Genomic DNA, 17,555 nt, shown 5'->3' on the forward strand with positions numbered 1-17,555 from the left:
CGGGTAACATAACTATAGTCACGTGGGCGGTACGTCAGCCGCCGTTCAGGCAACTGTCATTTTATAATTTTCTGTACGCAGAAAATAGGTGGCAAAATTTTCTAAATGTCGAAAAAACAAGGTGGTGATCGTCGTTGAACCGTAACAATTAAAAAATCAACATAAATCAGGTGCGTCGAGCTATGAATTGAGCTGCGAAAATCATACATTATCATCTCGTTGTTTTATGTTCTATATTATAATAGATTTGCCTCTTTTGTACCAGCACTTAATTGGTAATTAGTCATGTATCATCCAGTTCTTAGTATAGAATTTCATCTTGGACCTCAAGGATTTTCACATCCTTAGCTAAAAAATTGATTCAATAAACTCCGCAATCATTTTACAGAATGGCGCACACCTCTCGTGGATATGGATCAACTGATCAACGCTCTGATATTCCAGACGTAGGATTCAGTCCCACCGAACTCTACAGTCTGAGCGAGAACATAACAACTAATATTTACACAATCAACTCGAGCTGGCGTACCTTGGATCGCGCCTTTAAAACTATTGGAACTAATAAGGACTCCCAGGGTCTTCGAGACAAAGTGTGAGCATGGCGATTCAAAATTCGTTATAAACACTGACATACTTCTTCGGCATCAAATGACTTTGAATGTTCCAATGTCCACTCAAAAATCTGCAATTTGCATGTGACATTGAGTGAATGCAACAAATAGTGGAGTAAATAGTCATTTGATGAACATGATAAAGGTTGTTTGTGATAATTTTTGAAGGATGTGTAGAAGATTTTCCATAATTAACAGGCACGTGACTCAACACAGCACTAATCAAGTAGTGACTCAAACAAGCAAGGACATTGCACGACTTACTGTGTTGATGAGGCGAGGAGATAAAGAGCAAAAACTTCAGATTGAAAAATTGACAACTGACTTCAAAGAGGCATTTCTTAGATATTCAGATATGCAGAAGGTGCGTGCATTTCTCTGGAATATAAAAGCAGGGTTCTTAGATTTTCTGAATGTACCCAAATGAATTTATTAATTGTTGCCTATAACACGTTATTTTTACAGGCTTTTGCTGAGAAAATGAAAAGATATTTATTGGTATCTAGCAACAATTCAGAGAATCAGTCTGCTGATGGAAGTCAAGACACAGACACACTAGTTCAGATTCAAGAGGATAATGAGCGCAGAGAGGTTCAGAGGTAAGTTGTTGTCACAAAATTTAGTTACACTTCTGGTGATTACAAAACCGATACCGTAGACATATTGATATATCTATGCCAATACCAAATAATCATTAACTCAACATTGCTTCTCTAGATCGTTGGAGTTTGATCAGGGATTGCTTCTAGAACGCGAGGAGAGGATCAGGCGAATTGAAGGTGATATCTTGGATGCTAATCAAATCATGCGCGAGTTGGGAGCCCTTGTCAACCAACAGGCGGATTCGATCAGTAAGTTATTGACCATATCTATCTCTTCATCATTTCATAGCGAATTCCCATTAGATATGAAAACTTCGTTCTTGGATATGCCTCTAAAAAATTTCGAACACTATAAAGTTAAATGAATGAAACAAATGAAAAAAGGTAATGCTGTGAGGTCTGTCTAATTCTTTCAGATACTATAGAGAACAGCATAGAAAATGTTCATGGAAATGTCGAATTGGGGGCTCAAGAATTGGTCAAAGCCAATAGCTATCAGTCAAAGTTCCGTCGGAAAGTTTGCTTCCTATTGTTACTTGCCGTTATTGCTGTCGTCATACTAACCATTATTCTAGTCACTAAACTAAGTTAGCGTTTCAAATATTCGTAGGCATTATATTCGGTCGAATGGTTGTCTCAATCTGTTGATATAGGGGGCTTTCAGGTTTCAGATGATGTTGTTCTGATATAATTTTGTCGCTTTGTAATAAAAACAAATGCAATAAGTGGAGAGATTTGAGACTTGCTTTGTGAATTTTGTTTCCAGAAACAATATATTATTTGTACTAATTTTTCGTAAAATAAACTTCAAGTTTCAAGGTCACAACGTAGTACACGGCATAATTCATAGAACTTGAAGTGACAAACGTTATTCTCTTTTGCAGACTGAAGCTAAATATATAAAAACCAATGCTTAATCTTATGAAGTGTCATTCAGATTTGTTTGTTATTACACCCAATTTATCCTAGGCTGTAAGTGTAAAAATTGACAATAGCCCTTCAACTGCCTGAAATGTGGCAATTACTGGGTTTTTGAACGGCAATTCCGCCACGATATGCTCATAAAAAGTAAACATTACTTAGTAATCTCTGTATTCTTGTGGCCCACAGGAAAGTTCTACAAATAGCAAGTTGGCGAACATATAGTGCCGGAACTCAGTGTTTCATGTATTAGTCGTCTTGTCTGTTAGAAATCATTTATTTTGCTTAACTTGATTCTCTTGAGCGTCTAGAATACATAGGGCCTGCTACCTTGCCGTTTTAAAATTTGCGATAGCTCTGGTAACTCAGAATTTAATTCCATACCCCGAAATCATGATATTTTGTCTTGCTCCATGTTAGAATTTCTGATGATGAATTGAAACACTCGACGTTAGAAGTAATCTATGATTTTTTTTTAATTGTTGAATACGTAAATATTTGATCTTTGTAACCACAGATCACCTAGAAAAATAATTGTTTCAGCTGTAACATTCTTTCAAAAAATTATTGTAATTGATCATGAAATGTCCATAAACAAGTAATGCGTTTTTATATCGGAAATCTTGATCCTATTATACACAATCTAATAACTTACCGAGCTATGTGGCTTTCAAATTGACTCAAATTCGTAAGAATCAAATCAGAAAATGTTTCAGTGGTTGTTATTAATAGCAAAAATTTTTCAGATGAAAATTTTGAATCCTTGTGGTATAGAAATTAGTTGGTATTCGTATCGTGGAATCAGCGAAGCAAACTAATTTAACGTGTATTGCTGAAATTTTTCGTTGGCATAACATGCTGATATCTCTTCGTTTTTAACAAACGCTTATCTTAGAAGGTGTCACATTCATGAATGGGTCATTCACTACAGATTGAGGCAACCTTTTTATCAAAGCCTGAACCACTCTTATGTAATAAACAATAAATGTAGGCATTCCACATCCTGAGAGATCCCGAGCACTATCATTACCATTTCTTACCACAACTGTATATACGGCTATTATTAGAACTATTAATTATTATAACAATACGTTACTGATTTTAGTCAAATGTTAATCTGTACTCTTAATATGAAACACGAAAATGTAATTATTCTATTACCAATATTAAAACGAAATGTGATATTAAATATGTGTTTATTCTTAAACATCTTATTTCAACTATAAAATGCTATAAAAATATAAAACTCTTGCGATAAATATTTAATTTCTATAATCAATTTTTAACTTCCCAACAGAATTCTTGTCAACACTTTAACTATACACACGAGGTTCATACGGTGAAATTTTTTATGCGGATTCGTGCTACAAACATTAAGCATAGGCACCACAAAATATACCTCTATCAAGATCTATACATGCTGCATCATTATGTACTACAGTAATTTGTGTTACATGATCGATGCAACGGTACGTTGATTAATCGATAGCTAGCTGTTCGTAAATAATTATCCATATACTTGAATTAACTAAATATCCGACGTCGTTTATCACAAGAGGACCCTTACGATTAGTTTTAATCTTTTTTAACATTCCTGATGCTATTACCTAATACTTTAGGTACGCTTTGAACAATACGAATGACAAAGATCGGCAAGAGGAATTTCTACAACATAAATTTATACATAAGCACGTAGGTATAAATAACTTTGATTCTCGTAAAAAATGTACACTTCAAATTTATATCTGTTATAATAACATATCTACTTATTCGACCGAACGAAATGAATTTATAGCGAAGTTCGGGTTATTTTTCTCTCATGATTTTTAATCAATAACGGAATGATATTCTTCATCTACTTGTCGGACACGACGGTACACAACTTAATCCTAATGATAGATTACAAAGAGACCCCCATCCCAAACAACTATGTTGCCGGATTGCGGGAATAGTTTTCTCGGCTAGATTTTGGAAAATCATTCAGTGATATGGCATCTTTTATACCTGTACTGGGCAGTAATCGTCATATTTGGCAAGAGCCAGCTAACGCAACGTTACAACCGCTAACAATAAGTTGCGGTACGTCCAAGTTCATGAATTATCACGAAAACTTTCATGAACTTTCATTCCCTAGAAATAAGTCTTGGTCCTCAGTCTCGCTAATAACAGTATGCATACATTATTGTGTAATTAGTGTTTGTATACACATTCAACTAATTATTGAGATTACTCGGCTGCTGGGGTCTTCTAGCTTTTATTCTCGCTTGCAAAGTGAGAAGCAGACCCGCTAATACATCGTGGTTCGGTAGTTTCTTGGCGAATAAAAGTCGTTTTACAGAATCATCGTACGTTAAAAGCGCAACCATATTCTGTAGCAGAAATCCTTGGCAGTATTCCAATAACTGAGCTGCGTTATAAACCTGCGAAATAAGAGAAAATGTTTGCTGAAATAATACTTTGCTGAAGCTGCACGGTAATGATTATTAAGAATCTTATTAAGCACCTTAGCGTGGATATACATTGAAACGATGTTATCGAGATCCACCATCGCCGAGCATTGCGCCTCACAATATCTCAATAATCCATCGAGTTGGAAGAAATTTGCTGCGGCCATTAGCTCAAGAACGTCACTTTGATTTACTTCCAAGGTCGCACATCCTCCGTGGTACAGGAATTCCATGACCAACTAAAAATATAAGTATTATAGATACAACGGGAGTTTCAGATGAGTAGGTATAAATTGTTGTCTGGATGCCAATTACTGACCTGAAAGATGTGATATCGTATATCATTTATTTGGACTATGGGTGGATTTCCTTCGCATAATTTAGAACTCAACATGTTTCGAAATCTCGGAGATGAAGTAACCAGAACAATTTTATGCCCGTAAAAAACTCTGCCCTCAACTCGAAATTGTACATCGCTTAATTCCGGGTTATTAACAAATTTCGGATCAATTCGTGATCCACTTGACAATGTTGTGTCTCGTATGGGTTTAATTGGCTCCCACCCAAAGCAAGTACAGAATATATCAGCTAGGAGAAGAGTCGTTCCTTCTTTCTGTAATATGTTATTCTAAAATTATCAAGAATTAATAAATAATCAAGGAGTTTAACGTTTTAGAATTCATGGCTGATGGTAAAAAAAACAACATAATATCAATTACGCGTTACCTTGCTGTACCTGAAGATGTTGAACAACAGCGGTAGGCATTCCTGGACAAATTGAGTCGAATAATCATCGGGGCAAACTTGAAGAAAATCTTGTAACAACTGATCTATCACTGAGTCTAATCGCATATCATGTGCAGTTGATAACGTATGCATCCAACAATGCAGTGTCCACCCTACCCCGAGACCACGTAGTTCCATCGTTATATCTATATTATGTATGAACCATCGTTGTTTCAGTTTTATAATTAGTTTGATACAAAAAAAAAATTCAACTAAAAACACGTTACCTAGATGATTGCTTTCAGCACTGTGATACATTGCTTCTTGTAGAGTCTTCGTTTGCGATTTACTAAACACAGGATCCCTAGCATCTCTTCTTCCCCCTCTACCTTCTGCCGTTTGCTGCTGTTGACCGGCATTTCCTTCTGCAAGAATTTCCTCTAGCGATAGAACTTCTTTCTCGCTGCGTCTCGAGGAAGTCGTTAGCGGATGCGATAATAGTTGATGTAGAGTCGCTCTTTGGCCATGGGCCGCTGCCACTGATATTGCACTGTAAAATTTTACAATTAGTGTAATACACGCGAACAAAGAATACAAGAATCACAAATCTGGTGGAGGTAAAAATTTTGAGTTACCTGTAACATCCTCGCTGTGCCGAACTGGAGTAACAAAAGGTATCTTTTATTAGGGTCGACAAAAATGGTTGTGCGCCATGCGCCAGGAGCAGTGCCACCATTTCATGATTGCCGGCAGCAGTTGCTACCTGAAGAGGTGTAACTGTGCATTTTTCTTCGCTCAATTTAGCACCACCTTCAACGGTTGCTCCTCTTTCGAGTAGCATTCTAGCAATAGTGCAGTTTCCGAGCAAAGCCGTGTACGTTAGAGCCGTCCAATGCTGTGTTTCCGCATTGAATCCGTTCTGAGTACAGCAAATGTTGGACCCGCTGCTGCCGGAGGAACTCGACACATTTAAATTATTAACACTTTTAGTTGACGTGATAGCTACGGCCTGTCCTCCTAAATTTTTCGGTAACGGAGAGCTTTTAAGGCCGCTAGAATTTAGCAAATTTTTCGATGGCGTTCCCGAAACTTGACTCGATAGTGGAGCGGGACTTTCTACGTTCGAATCCGCACCGGCATCTAGCAATGCGGCTACGGCACATTCATCGCCATTTATACAGGCCAAAGTCAAAGCAGTATGACCATTGTCATTTACGGTATTCAGCTTCGTTGAAGGTAGTAATGGAATCGCCTGAGCTATGAGGTCCGGTCGAGAACTAGTAAGCATTTTAAAAGCCATTTCCATTGTGAGCCGTCGGACGTATTCCGCGTCGTCGATCCGTTTTGAAAAGAGCGTGACTTCCTCAGAGCTACAATAATTGGTACAGAATTTCATGTCAATGTAACGGTGTGTAAACAAAAAAAAACAAAAAACAAAAAAAAAATTGTCTCCAAGGTAAGTTATAAGTTACCGAATATGTCTGATCGGACAATCAACGCCAGGTAAAAGCAGTCTAGCAGCTTGGGCGATATCATCATGGTCCAAAATACTGCCATGACGATGTTCCGCGTGCGCTGTAGCTACCCTCAGCCACTCCACCAATGGAGGAAGAACTACATACGCTCGTTCATACGCAAGTTCTTGAATTCCGGACCCCCTCTCACCGTGTTCTAGTTGTGAGCATCTCATGTAATAAAAAAGCGCATTCAGAGCTCTGGGTGTCAGAGGCACTGGGCAACGCCCCGATTGAGCTACTTTGGATATTAGATCAGTCAGCTCAGATATGGAGCCCACACAAGTCGTCAGTAACGATGGTTCAAGCGTAGAACCAGCTGCCTCTCTTCCACTGCGAGAGGACGACGTGGAACCCAATGAACTGACACTGGCCCACCTCGGCATCGCGAGGGCGCCTGCAAATATAAATTGTAGAAATATATTCCCCGAAAGCAATTTTTTCAATAATACGTAATAAATTCATAAGAAATAAGTACCGGAAGCGATTCGGCCGGCGTTCAAGTGTGCGTACGGTTGTAAAAGCCCCCATAAGTCACCGTTGTTCGCTATAGCATGCTCAAGCATGGTCGCAGTAAGAGTTGTATGTGGTTCGTTCGGAACACATTGCAGTAGAATTTCTTCCAGAAGATTTTCTATCCCTGCGGCTAAGTAAACTGCTGCGTATTCGTGCACCATTTTACCTAATTTTACATCTGACATCCATCTGAGAAATCGGCCAACCGGAAGTTGTAGCCCTGCCCTTGATCCTTTTGACTGTTTTAACTGGTCTCCAGATACGGCGAACATCGCAGCCGCGCGAAGACAAGCCTGTGAAATATCGAGAGTCGGCATTTTAGTGAAATTTTTGGTAAAAGATATTCCGTAAAGATATTTTTCCCATACCTTGGTACAGGAGTCTGCCAAAGCAGGGCAAAGAACGATTTTAAAAGCGCTGTAAACTTCGTGTTTGCTACAGAGGCCAAGTGGTTTCGCGAGCCTTTGCGTTTCTCTGCCGACTCTGACGAGGGCTCTTTGCAGGAGGTAAGATAGTCTTGGTATCGTTTCCATGGATACCCGTTCCATGTGCTCCCTGGTTCGCCCGTTCTGAAGCACCCTCAGGACGTCGTGATGAGTCCAAGGAAGTTGCTGTAGCTCAACGAGTCTGTTGTGCGAATCAACCCAAACGAATTCATCTGCACTAGTAACATTCGTATTGATTGTCTCGAGGCTGGAATGGCGCATCAGCCGTCTCACCGCAGGCTCTGAACTCTCAGATCCGCTAAGCGATGAGTAAGTCGAAGTTGAGGTATGCGAACGCATGGTCAGCTGCTGAATCGCCAGCTTTATGTCCTCCAGTCCCGAACCCGACCATGGCACCTGTAACTATGATTAAATGAAGCAAACAAATCGGCAGACTTTAAAGAAGAAGAAAACCGATTTCGCAATCCTTTATACCTTGGCGGGAGTGGCCCTATGCCTATTACGATTTTGACCTGACCGGGTTCTCGCGCTTCTCTGAGTTACAGAGGCTGACAAACGATCGTCTTCTGGAACAACTTTGAGGGGTTGAGGACTGTGAGTTCTGTGATGGCGATGGGGTGGTGAACTGCTGCTAGTATGACCTCCGGTGTCGGACATGCTAGCGTGTCCGGATGAGCGATTCTCATCCGAAGAACTGTTACCGGTGCACTCTGGTCTTCTCTGAATACATGAATTCCATGTGAAAAAAACAGTACAAATTAAATATGGATTAGATTAATATGATTTAATAAAAGGGGACCCGACGATGGCTGTACAAGAGTGGTTAAATATTATAGTGAGTAAGTCCACCGGTTAAGCGAGTTGAATTAATTAAAGCCGGTTATATGGGTGCAGTTTTTTGTCATGATGATCGCGACTCATGTGTACCTGAAGAACGCGGAGTTCGTGTAGGCTGAGATGATGGTGTTGAGAATGATGCGGATGATGGGGTGTTGGCGTCGGTGCCACGCTGTCTGTGTCTCGTTCAGCCACCATGTGGACCATATTGTGGGTTCCCGTTTGTTGCGGACACTCCGAAGACTCCTTTGCGTAAGGGGCAGAGTAAAGTTCTCGGCCACCACCCCCAGTGGGTCTAGAATGAAGATGCCGAACAAAATTTTTGGATGAAAACATGAGGAATTAAATTGCGTTATTGTACATAATTACAAAACATATTCGTTTAAATACCAGGGCTCCTTTTTTTTTTTTTTTTGTTCTAGGACAAACTTCATCGTCATAAGGTGATGATAAAATACGCATAATACTACAGCGTTTGTCGCACGCACGAGCCCGACGCATTTTACTACCTGGTTCAATAACTAATTGAGATTCCTGCACCCGACTGAGGCGTTCGTTTATTAATACGTCGTACGGCCTGCATTATACGACGAAAAGTGTAAAGTTACTGGTCGTTAAAATATGTAATAACACCGTGAAGATATGGAAAGGATCCCCAGCTTTGGTTGTTATGGAAGTTGAGAGTACCGCTGTGGACCATGCGACGGTGGAGGCTCTAGTACGAGAAAGAGAAGAGAGTAAAATTAAACGCAAAGGAGAAGAAATGGCATACGTGGCCAGAGGAAGGCCGAGCTCTGTTGGAAAAATGGCATTGAACTATGACACCTTGGGACGGTATTCACATTCGCTTACGTACATGTATTCGAATTCGTTGAGCTACGTTTTGCGTTCAACACTGAAAGATGGTGTACTCAAGTATAACTATGCATCCCTACCATGAAGATAATCCAAGCGGGATGAAAACCCGTTTCGCCGTGCTTTCCATTGTTGTGACTTTGTAAGTCGCAGTTGAGTGTTGCTAGAAATCGAACCCAGCAATATATGTTTGTACGCGAGGTATTACGCACGCAAATAAAAATGGCAAAGCGATCGTCGGTACGGTCGTCGGTGGAATTTTCTTCTTTTTTTTTTTTTTTCATCATTTTTCTCGCGAGAAAAGAAGAAGCAAAAAGATTTCCTCTAAGTGGGCACCGCCCGCAGGTAGAACAAAAGGCTGGAAGAGCTGCTGCCGCTGCTTCTGCTGCTGCAGCCCAGCACCTCGCGCTACAGCGGCAAAGATTTATGTATCCCGGCAAGTGTGACCACAACTACACCACCCAGAACGCTGACAGCTCTTCACTTTTGCTTTCGATCTTGGAGGCGAATATTATTATTTACGAAGGTTCACGAACCACAAGGACTCGCAGGAACCGACACGCGATCATCATCCATCTCGTTTCTTTATACATGAGGTCGTTTGCTACCTGCATTCGAACGCTAGCAGTGGTTACGATGGTCGGCAATCCTCGGTCACTGATCGTTTCGCACAACTTTCCCTCTCCAATAAAGGATTTATATTTACCCTCTGAGCCGCCATTGTTGGACGAAACTCCAATCCGCTTTGAACCCCGTTGTATCACCAGGTAGAGACCAGTAGTCTTCGAGAGAACTTTCGTCCTCTTCGATCCGTAACACGTCCGCCCTGCTAGGGCTCAGATTAAGAACGATTTCATTCGGAGCATCTTGAGTTGCTCCAGCTTTTACTTGTATCCTAGCGAAATGATTCTCCCGATTCGAGGTCTCTTCGACAGAGTTATTCTCCGGATAAACCTGCTGGATTTGCGGTGAAGCGAATTGATCGCATTCACTGTTATCCAATTTTGCTACAGGCTCATCGCAGTTGGTGTTTCTGTCACAAATGTCCGTATTTTTTTGCTGGACTTTTTTCAGTTCCGAAACGAAATCAGGAGCCGCGGGCGATTCCGCTTCCCTTTTCACCCTGTTGGTGTCCCCGAAGTACACGACGGTCCGGTGGCGATGATCCCCTTCGTTTCGTTCCGGGCTTCGGTCTCGCCTGGCTGGTTTTGGCGGCGGTTCCGGTTTCCTGCATACGGGTTCCCCTACACTGACTTGGACTCTCTGCCCGGCAGCTATGACTTTTCCCGATTCGTATCCGCCGCCGATATCGTTATCAGGTTTACCGCGCCACTGATTTTTCTGCGCAGAAAAAACGTCCGCAAAGGGCGGCGCCCTCCGAAGAATGAAATTCGCGGTATCCACACCGCGTCCCAGATTTTCCGCGTATGAATTCATGTGGTATCCCTTCAACTCGCGACAGAGCAGGCAAGAACAATCCTTACGACAACTTTGCCCGCCCGTCTGCACAGGCATGTCACGAGTGATTCCAAACAGTTTGCATATTTGATCCAGGGTTGACTCTGACCCTCAAAACTGATGCACACCACGTTTTGTTTACGGCGAATTCGAAGATAAATGGTAGAAGGAACACACGTACAAGTTCAAAGAGCGAAACAATGTCCGGTAGGACTTGTTGCGTAACGGGATCGAACGTCGTTATTATATTTCGGATATGCGACCGGAGATATTGATGAAGCGTTATCAATTCCCGGCGAAACTTCACCAGATACTAATGGGGGTCTTATCCGACTCGTAACTCTCGCTGAAACTGAACGTATGAACTCTGGTGAGTTAAGGAGTGGCGAGGAGTTCCCCTCCGTTGTTGAAACAGGGGGTTCATCATATCCTTTCGGTGGATAGAACTAAAGTCGGTCTACCGGTGTTGAATGCGCGGTGCCATCGTGCGTTGATTTGACGTACATTTCCACTTCCTTTCCACCTCAGGGGGCTTTGTACATTAGTCCACTTCCCAGGATTGTCTTTCATCCGTCGTATACAAACCGTAAGGGGCACTCCTCGTTTCAGGGTACTACGCAAGGTTTCATGCAGGGGGACGCAAAATGGACACATATACATATACATATGTATAATACCTGAACCCTGGGCGTACACGTATAATGTACACCGTCCAACTTTCCGTGACCGATGACCACTCGACCGTACCTGCGTAGTCGCACCCGGATCTATAAAGCGACACACAAGCCATTCGCGATAATGGCACTTTCTTCGAATATATTTGTTCGCGGTGCAAGCCCGAGATGTTATATATACACCAAGGATTATTTTTGCACACGCGATTCGGTATTCGCATGTAATATAACTTTGATACACTTTACAGTTGTTTTCAGCCTCGCTGCAATTGCGAAGATGAAAAAAAGGAAAAGGGACATTTATATGTACACTTTTCCCGTTAGTCTACTCTTGTATAGACGGAGGCAAGGAAGCGGCCTAACGAAGGACGGACTTTTTACAGCACTTCTGGTATTGTTTTATGGGACTGAGTGAATGAATCGCGGGTGAGATTCTCATGGTTTTCACCGTTCGTTGCGACCTACCTAGAGATATCCACGACTGCACGTATACGCGCGTCTATGCATATTATGTTTACACGTGGAAGGTGTTTCAAAATTTATTACAAACGCTAATATATACTTACAATACTCGCGGATAACGCTCTAACCACTACTATTCTTCGGTTCAAGCTCCCGATGCGCATAAAGGCGACAGATTACACGGGTAGATAATTTCCCCGCGCTAATTATCGGTCTACATTTAATCTATGGGTACGTGCAGCAGTGCCGCTATAGGTATTGTACATACACACATGTGCATAGATCTTGATATTTGTGGTGTGCCGGAGAGAATCGGGTTCTTTTCTCACGTAACCTTGCGCAGAGCTTCTGGTATCTAACAATAAGCAGAGTTACCGGTATACCGCGTGCAGCGAGGATGGCTCGAGCTGCGATAGGCGTTTGGAGCAAAGAATCGTAATTGTGCAAGTCCCTATATTCGTCCCCGCACGGAGTGAACCTCGGGACAAACGTATACACACCTCGCAAATTCATGCGTACAGCGCACCACCGTGGTAATCGAGAATAATGAAGGATATACCCGAAGGATGAAAATTGAAGAATGCACCGACTCGCAAGTTGTGCACGCGTCTGTAACACGAGATACAGGATCTTAAATGAGGTACGTTCGCATCCCAGGCATGCGATTACGATACGAGATGCGGAAGCTGCATTATGAATGTCTCAATAAACGTGTAAACCTGAAATAGAAAATAAAATTTTCAATCCAAGCACGCTATAATTACGAGGTGTGAAATGATTAATAAAAGCTTCGCATATCGGTGATGAAACTGGTTCGCGGAAGAATATTATATTATACCTATGCGAGGAAAGAAAAGAAAGAAAGAAAGGAAAGAAGAGGTAGAAAGATTTTTTTCCCTTCCACCGACGAATTGTACGACCCATGGAAGTGGAACTTTTTGAATAATCTACTCTATAATTCAAAAAGAAACCGGAAGTCTGGAAGTTGCCGAGACAACAAAACCGACCGGACGAAGTGGGTGTTGTTATTATACCCGTTGTATCCTCCTCCACCTCCATCTCTACCGGCACTTCCACCTCCTACGGTGTCCATCTCGGCGAACCCTAAAGCCGGGTTCAAGGCGTACATTGTTTGTGTTCACCTGGCGAAACTCCGTTTCATACGAGTCCCCCAAACTTCCCCAAGGGCGGCACGCCGCGACTGACCGTATGCAAAGGTTACGCAATCGTGTTTCGAAGGAAAAGAACAATTATGAATTGATTAGAATACTATTCCGCAGGATAACTAACTGCACTGATTCTTACGCTCGCGCATTGTATTAGCGCACAGTATATTGTAATACCAGTAATAACGGAGCACAAGAGCGAATGGCCGTTGCGCACGTGGTATGCGGTCGGTTGTTGCGAATAGTCACGGAAATATCCTTGTAAATACCTATCGCTTCGTATATCCGTACAGATAAATTTAATCGCATATAAGTGGCACAAGATACACGGCCGCAGCTGCACAGCCGGTACTTGCTGCAGCAGCGGCAGCAGTTCGAAACCCCCATAGAATTCTTCATAAACATATTCAGCTAACAATGAGATAATCGACGAGCAGATGATATCTAGAGATAATCGAACTCCTCGACACACTCGAGTTCTATTTGAAGTCTCGTTGCGCCGAGTCAACTAGACAAATGTTATCGCTCCTCGGATCTCTTAGGTAGTCAGCCATTGTGAATTAGGATCGACTGATAATTGGTACCCTGACCAGGATATGTCCAATACGTAACCACCCCGAGCACCGACGCGGTCTACGTGTTTATCCAGACCGTGTCGCTGCGCAGAGAAATGTTTATCAACAACTTTTACGACCTTGGCTTACCACTTCAACGTTTTACTTTGGACCGAAATGTTTTTCTATGCGTGGCGTAACTTTCGATTTTTTCGATCGAGTGCAAGAAGAAAAATATGAAAAGAATCGATCGCATGGCTCACCGACCGCACCGATTTTAATGAAGTTGAAATCAAATGAAATCTCTCTCTGAAAATTTGCCGCAAGAGGCGGTCAGCACGTAGGAGGAGACGATTAATCGAACGATCCATAAAACGTCCCGGTGTCGTCCCGTTCGATTTTCTCTACGTGTAATGTTTTATTATCCCTGTACATGGTTTTATGCAGTTTCAGTTTTATTGATGAAAAGTTTCCGTACAACATACCACACAGTTACGTACTTGGATTTCTACGCTACGTACTCCATTATGAATTTTTTCTACCTAGTTTCCTAGGAACAGGTAGATAGATCACTTTCCCTTTCGATATCGCCTCTATATATCCCGGTATACCTCAACCTCGACTGTTCAAGCCGACAAACTATGTCGTACGTTGTTACGTTAGGGCTCGATATAGATAATGCGGTAAGAGTCGGAACGAGTCAACCTTCGATAGAGTAAAGAGAGAGGGATGGAGAAATGATGGAAACGAAAAGATGGAAAAAAATGAATCAAATTATATACTCGATTCTAATCGAGTAGGCAGCGGATCGCTACCCGCGTATAAGTAGGCGTGTTAGAAACACAGCGTATGACCTCCGTAAGGTCAGAGGCCTGAGGAATCTTCGCCGAAGATGAAAGGCGCGCGCGCCGGGCGTTTTACCTTGTTTAAATACCTACTTATGCTATACCAGTTGGAATATGAAGTACCGTTAGGCCGCATTCGTGAAAGATTTGAAACGCATTTGGTCGCCTTTCTTTCGACTGTATCATATCGGTACATACATTGCACAGGTGCAGTGAACGTGTATTACACATCTGCCGTGCATGCTAGAGCTGATTTGGACCGAGGTAATAATCGCGCCAGCTGAAATCCCTCGATTCTCGACACCATTACGAAGAATGTTCGCAGGTAATGATGATGGCGCGTATTCGAGATACGAATAAAGGTTCGCGCTAGATCACAGCTAGATATCAAGCGTCTGTAAGGTAACGCGATTTGCGAACCCATCGCAGCTACACTCGAGGCTACACTCCTCCTCCTCCTCTGTATATTCCAAGTATATTCACCGTGAAAATCGATTAAAATTTGAAAAATTCTCGGACGTAATGGCGAAAATTTCTCTTACCTCATACGGGGGTACGCCTGCACGGGGATGGGGAAGAGAGGTGATTAGTATCATTGTAACCTTTAAAAGTCATGTTCTTCGTCGCAAATTTTAGGGCGTAGGTATACTTTCGAGTAGGCAATTTGTCATTTTAAAGTACTGGTAATTGGATGAAAACGGTGCTTCAGCCCCTGGGCAGAGGATACAACGTTCGAGGGTGTCAGCGGTTAAGGTATCATTGAAGGAGTCAAAAAACCCGGCAAACGATTTTCAACGACTAAAAATAATGCGAAACGGCTCGCTCGGTCCTCGGAAGTCCGTCGTAAAATACAAAGTTTCTGTACGCATGTACGCCTCGCTATTTAAGTGGGCGTTAACTCTCCCCAATAATTCCAGATGACGGTACATCATAATATTATAGGTATATACATAGTGTATGCGAGAATGAGAAATTTTAGTTTCAAAAAAGGTAATTATTCGCCGGTGATTTACCACAAGAAAATGATCGTCTTTGCTCTCATTTATTTTGAAACTCGCGCGAAGTCAAGTCGACTTTCCGTCGAATGAATGACTTGTGAGTGTATAATGGAAAATCCAAAGTAGAATTCACCGAATGTAATCCTTGACCTAGAGAGAATTCAGAACTCAATTAAACATCAGCTCGGCTAGGTTTTATACATCGAATCCGGAAGTGAAGATGTGCGGACGAGGATCGCGAGCGAAACAAGCAAGATCTATTAGCCTAAATAAGGCGCGGGCTTTTGTTGGCCGCCGTACACATCCTCGAATTTTATAGTTACAATGAGAATACGAGTACGAATTTTCAGGTAAACGTGATACACGCGCGGTAGTTTATTTCTTCCTCCCCGCGTTAACGCGAGGGCATCTGTCGCTTCGTATCGTCGTGGGTTTCAGAATCACTTCTTTCGTTCATCCCACGCATTATATATTTTTTTTTTCCCAGACATTATTGTTCAGCAGAAACAAGCTTTCGGATATAATGTATATTTATATGAAGTAATTAAATGCAAGAGATAGTCTTAGCAGGTAGCTCTCTATTCACATAGTTAGCTCCATCGCATTGACCCACGATAATACCTACAACTTGATGTACCTACCTATATCCGTCATACGACCATATGTATAATTGCGAGTCGTGTAAATTATAGGAAATACGAAGAGCATTGTCATGTTCAGTTTTCTATTCCATCCTAATTAGGATTTGCGCATCATTATTGTATCCTCCCATCGGCGTTACGATCATCCACTCGCAAGGATTCTCAGGGTTTCAAATTTCTAATCCGTCCAAATCGTGGACCCTGTTCGACGATTATATGTTGAAATTGAATAAATAATTTTCGCATACGACTGCGTACACGTAAATCGGCGAATATCGCAGGTCCGCAGTCCCCCTCTCATAGATTACACGTCAACGTTAAGGAATAATATTCTTGCTATATACAGAAACCGGTTTTCAACACCGTAACTTGTCCCATTGTGATTGAATTTCATATTTTAACTCTTTGGAAGCGATAACTTTCGCATAGGAAGACTAACAAGGATAATTTTATTACTATTTTAGTGGATGTTGTAATTTTATATATCATTGTCGACCATTCGGATATAATAATATAGTCAACTAGAGAATTCCTCGACAAATTTCTCACATTTTTATAGCAATTTTATACACCGTTTTGCTGCAGCTGTTGGTACAAGGAAGTTATATAGTAGCCGAGCTTTTCACGACCATGGCCGATGGCGTATATTCTTTTCAATGGTTTAACACGGCGTTGATTTATCTCGCAATTAAACGGTGATGAAGATCTAGGATCTAGAATTTCACGGACATTTTTATACTCGTATTCTCTCTAATCATTCACAACCATCAACTCGACGACTCTAATCGTCACGCACTCGGACACGCAGCTCATTTTTACCGGTATTTTAATATCTGATTAAAATGTCCGAAACGAGCTACGATAAAGGAGTCGAAAAGAAACGAAGAGAGAACCTCGCCGAATAATTTCGATTCCGCTTCAACTGACGGAGCGAAAAAAAAATTATTTTTTCGTTCGCACCTCGACGTTGTACACATTCGCAACATGCCCTCATAATTTTCTGTTACTTTATTACCCCTCTTCCCGGGGTCAATTTAATTCGTCAATCAAGATCCAGCGCTGCACCGTCGACTGATGATTATTAATGACTATTTGAGAAAGCTTTTAGACTCGCGCGACTTCGCGAGGGCAGATCCTGTCGACCTTCGCACGAGTTCAAACTCTATCCCTACGGTGACTCATCTTTAATCTTCTCGCGTGAGTCTGAAATTTTTCTACGGTACCCTCACCTTACTCCATCAATTATTTAAAAATTATCTGTGCATACATATCGACTATTGGG

At 41.8% G+C, this 17,555-nt stretch overlaps 2 protein-coding genes across 8 annotated transcripts in view; one reads left to right on the forward strand and one right to left on the reverse strand.

Annotated features, from left to right (window-relative positions):
* LOC105692874 (t-SNARE domain-containing protein 1) lies at positions 1-3,323 on the forward strand. The gene is made up of 6 exons (XM_012412377.3): positions 1-170; positions 389-592; positions 810-975; positions 1,077-1,210; positions 1,329-1,462; positions 1,630-3,323. Exons 2-6 carry the CDS (start codon positions 390-392, stop codon positions 1,803-1,805), a joined length of 813 nt encoding a protein of 270 aa, XP_012267800.2. The 5' UTR covers positions 1-170; position 389; the 3' UTR covers positions 1,806-3,323.
* The window catches only part of LOC105692865 (ankyrin repeat and BTB/POZ domain-containing protein BTBD11), a 27,798-nt gene continuing 13,231 nt past the window's right edge, over positions 2,989-17,555 (reverse strand). Inside the window, exons 1-12 of one of the 7 annotated variants that reach the window (XM_048655891.1) lie at positions 10,182-11,719; positions 8,711-8,915; positions 8,258-8,503; positions 7,706-8,179; positions 7,300-7,630; positions 6,780-7,218; positions 5,943-6,677; positions 5,595-5,857; positions 5,308-5,513; positions 4,901-5,209; positions 4,638-4,820; positions 2,989-4,554 (exon numbers count right to left, since the gene is read on the reverse strand). In XM_048655891.1, coding sequence (XP_048511848.1) covers positions 4,348-4,554; positions 4,638-4,820; positions 4,901-5,209; positions 5,308-5,513; positions 5,595-5,857; positions 5,943-6,677; positions 6,780-7,218; positions 7,300-7,630; positions 7,706-8,179; positions 8,258-8,503; positions 8,711-8,915; positions 10,182-10,990 — 4,407 coding nt within the window. In that variant the 5' untranslated portion in view covers positions 10,991-11,719 and the 3' untranslated portion in view covers positions 2,989-4,347. Of the gene's footprint in view, positions 4,555-4,637; positions 4,821-4,900; positions 5,210-5,307; positions 5,514-5,594; positions 5,858-5,942; positions 6,678-6,779; positions 7,219-7,299; positions 7,631-7,705; positions 8,186-8,257; positions 8,504-8,710; positions 8,916-10,181; positions 11,733-17,555 lie in introns of those variants that run through there. The other 6 variants (XM_048655890.1, XM_048655895.1, XM_012412367.4 and 3 more) reach the window with 6 other exon arrangements.

The sequence above is a fragment of the Athalia rosae genome, chromosome 5 (genome assembly GCF_917208135.1).
Source record: "Athalia rosae chromosome 5, iyAthRosa1.1, whole genome shotgun sequence".
Lineage (NCBI taxonomy): Eukaryota > Metazoa > Arthropoda > Insecta > Hymenoptera > Athaliidae > Athalia > Athalia rosae.

What these genes read in the sequence shown, in the direction of transcription:
- LOC105692874 (XM_012412377.3), top strand. Translation starts at nt 390, where the DNA reads ATGGCGCACACCTCTCGTGGATATGGATCAACTGATCAACGCTCTGAT. An exon ending in GATATTCAGATATGCAGAAG is followed by an intron (nt 976 to 1,076) that starts GTGCGTGCATTT and finishes TTATTTTTACAG; the next exon opens with GCTTTTGCTGAGAAAATGAA. An exon ending in CCAACAGGCGGATTCGATCA is followed by an intron (nt 1,463 to 1,629) that starts GTAAGTTATTGA and finishes TAATTCTTTCAG; the next exon opens with ATACTATAGAGAACAGCATA.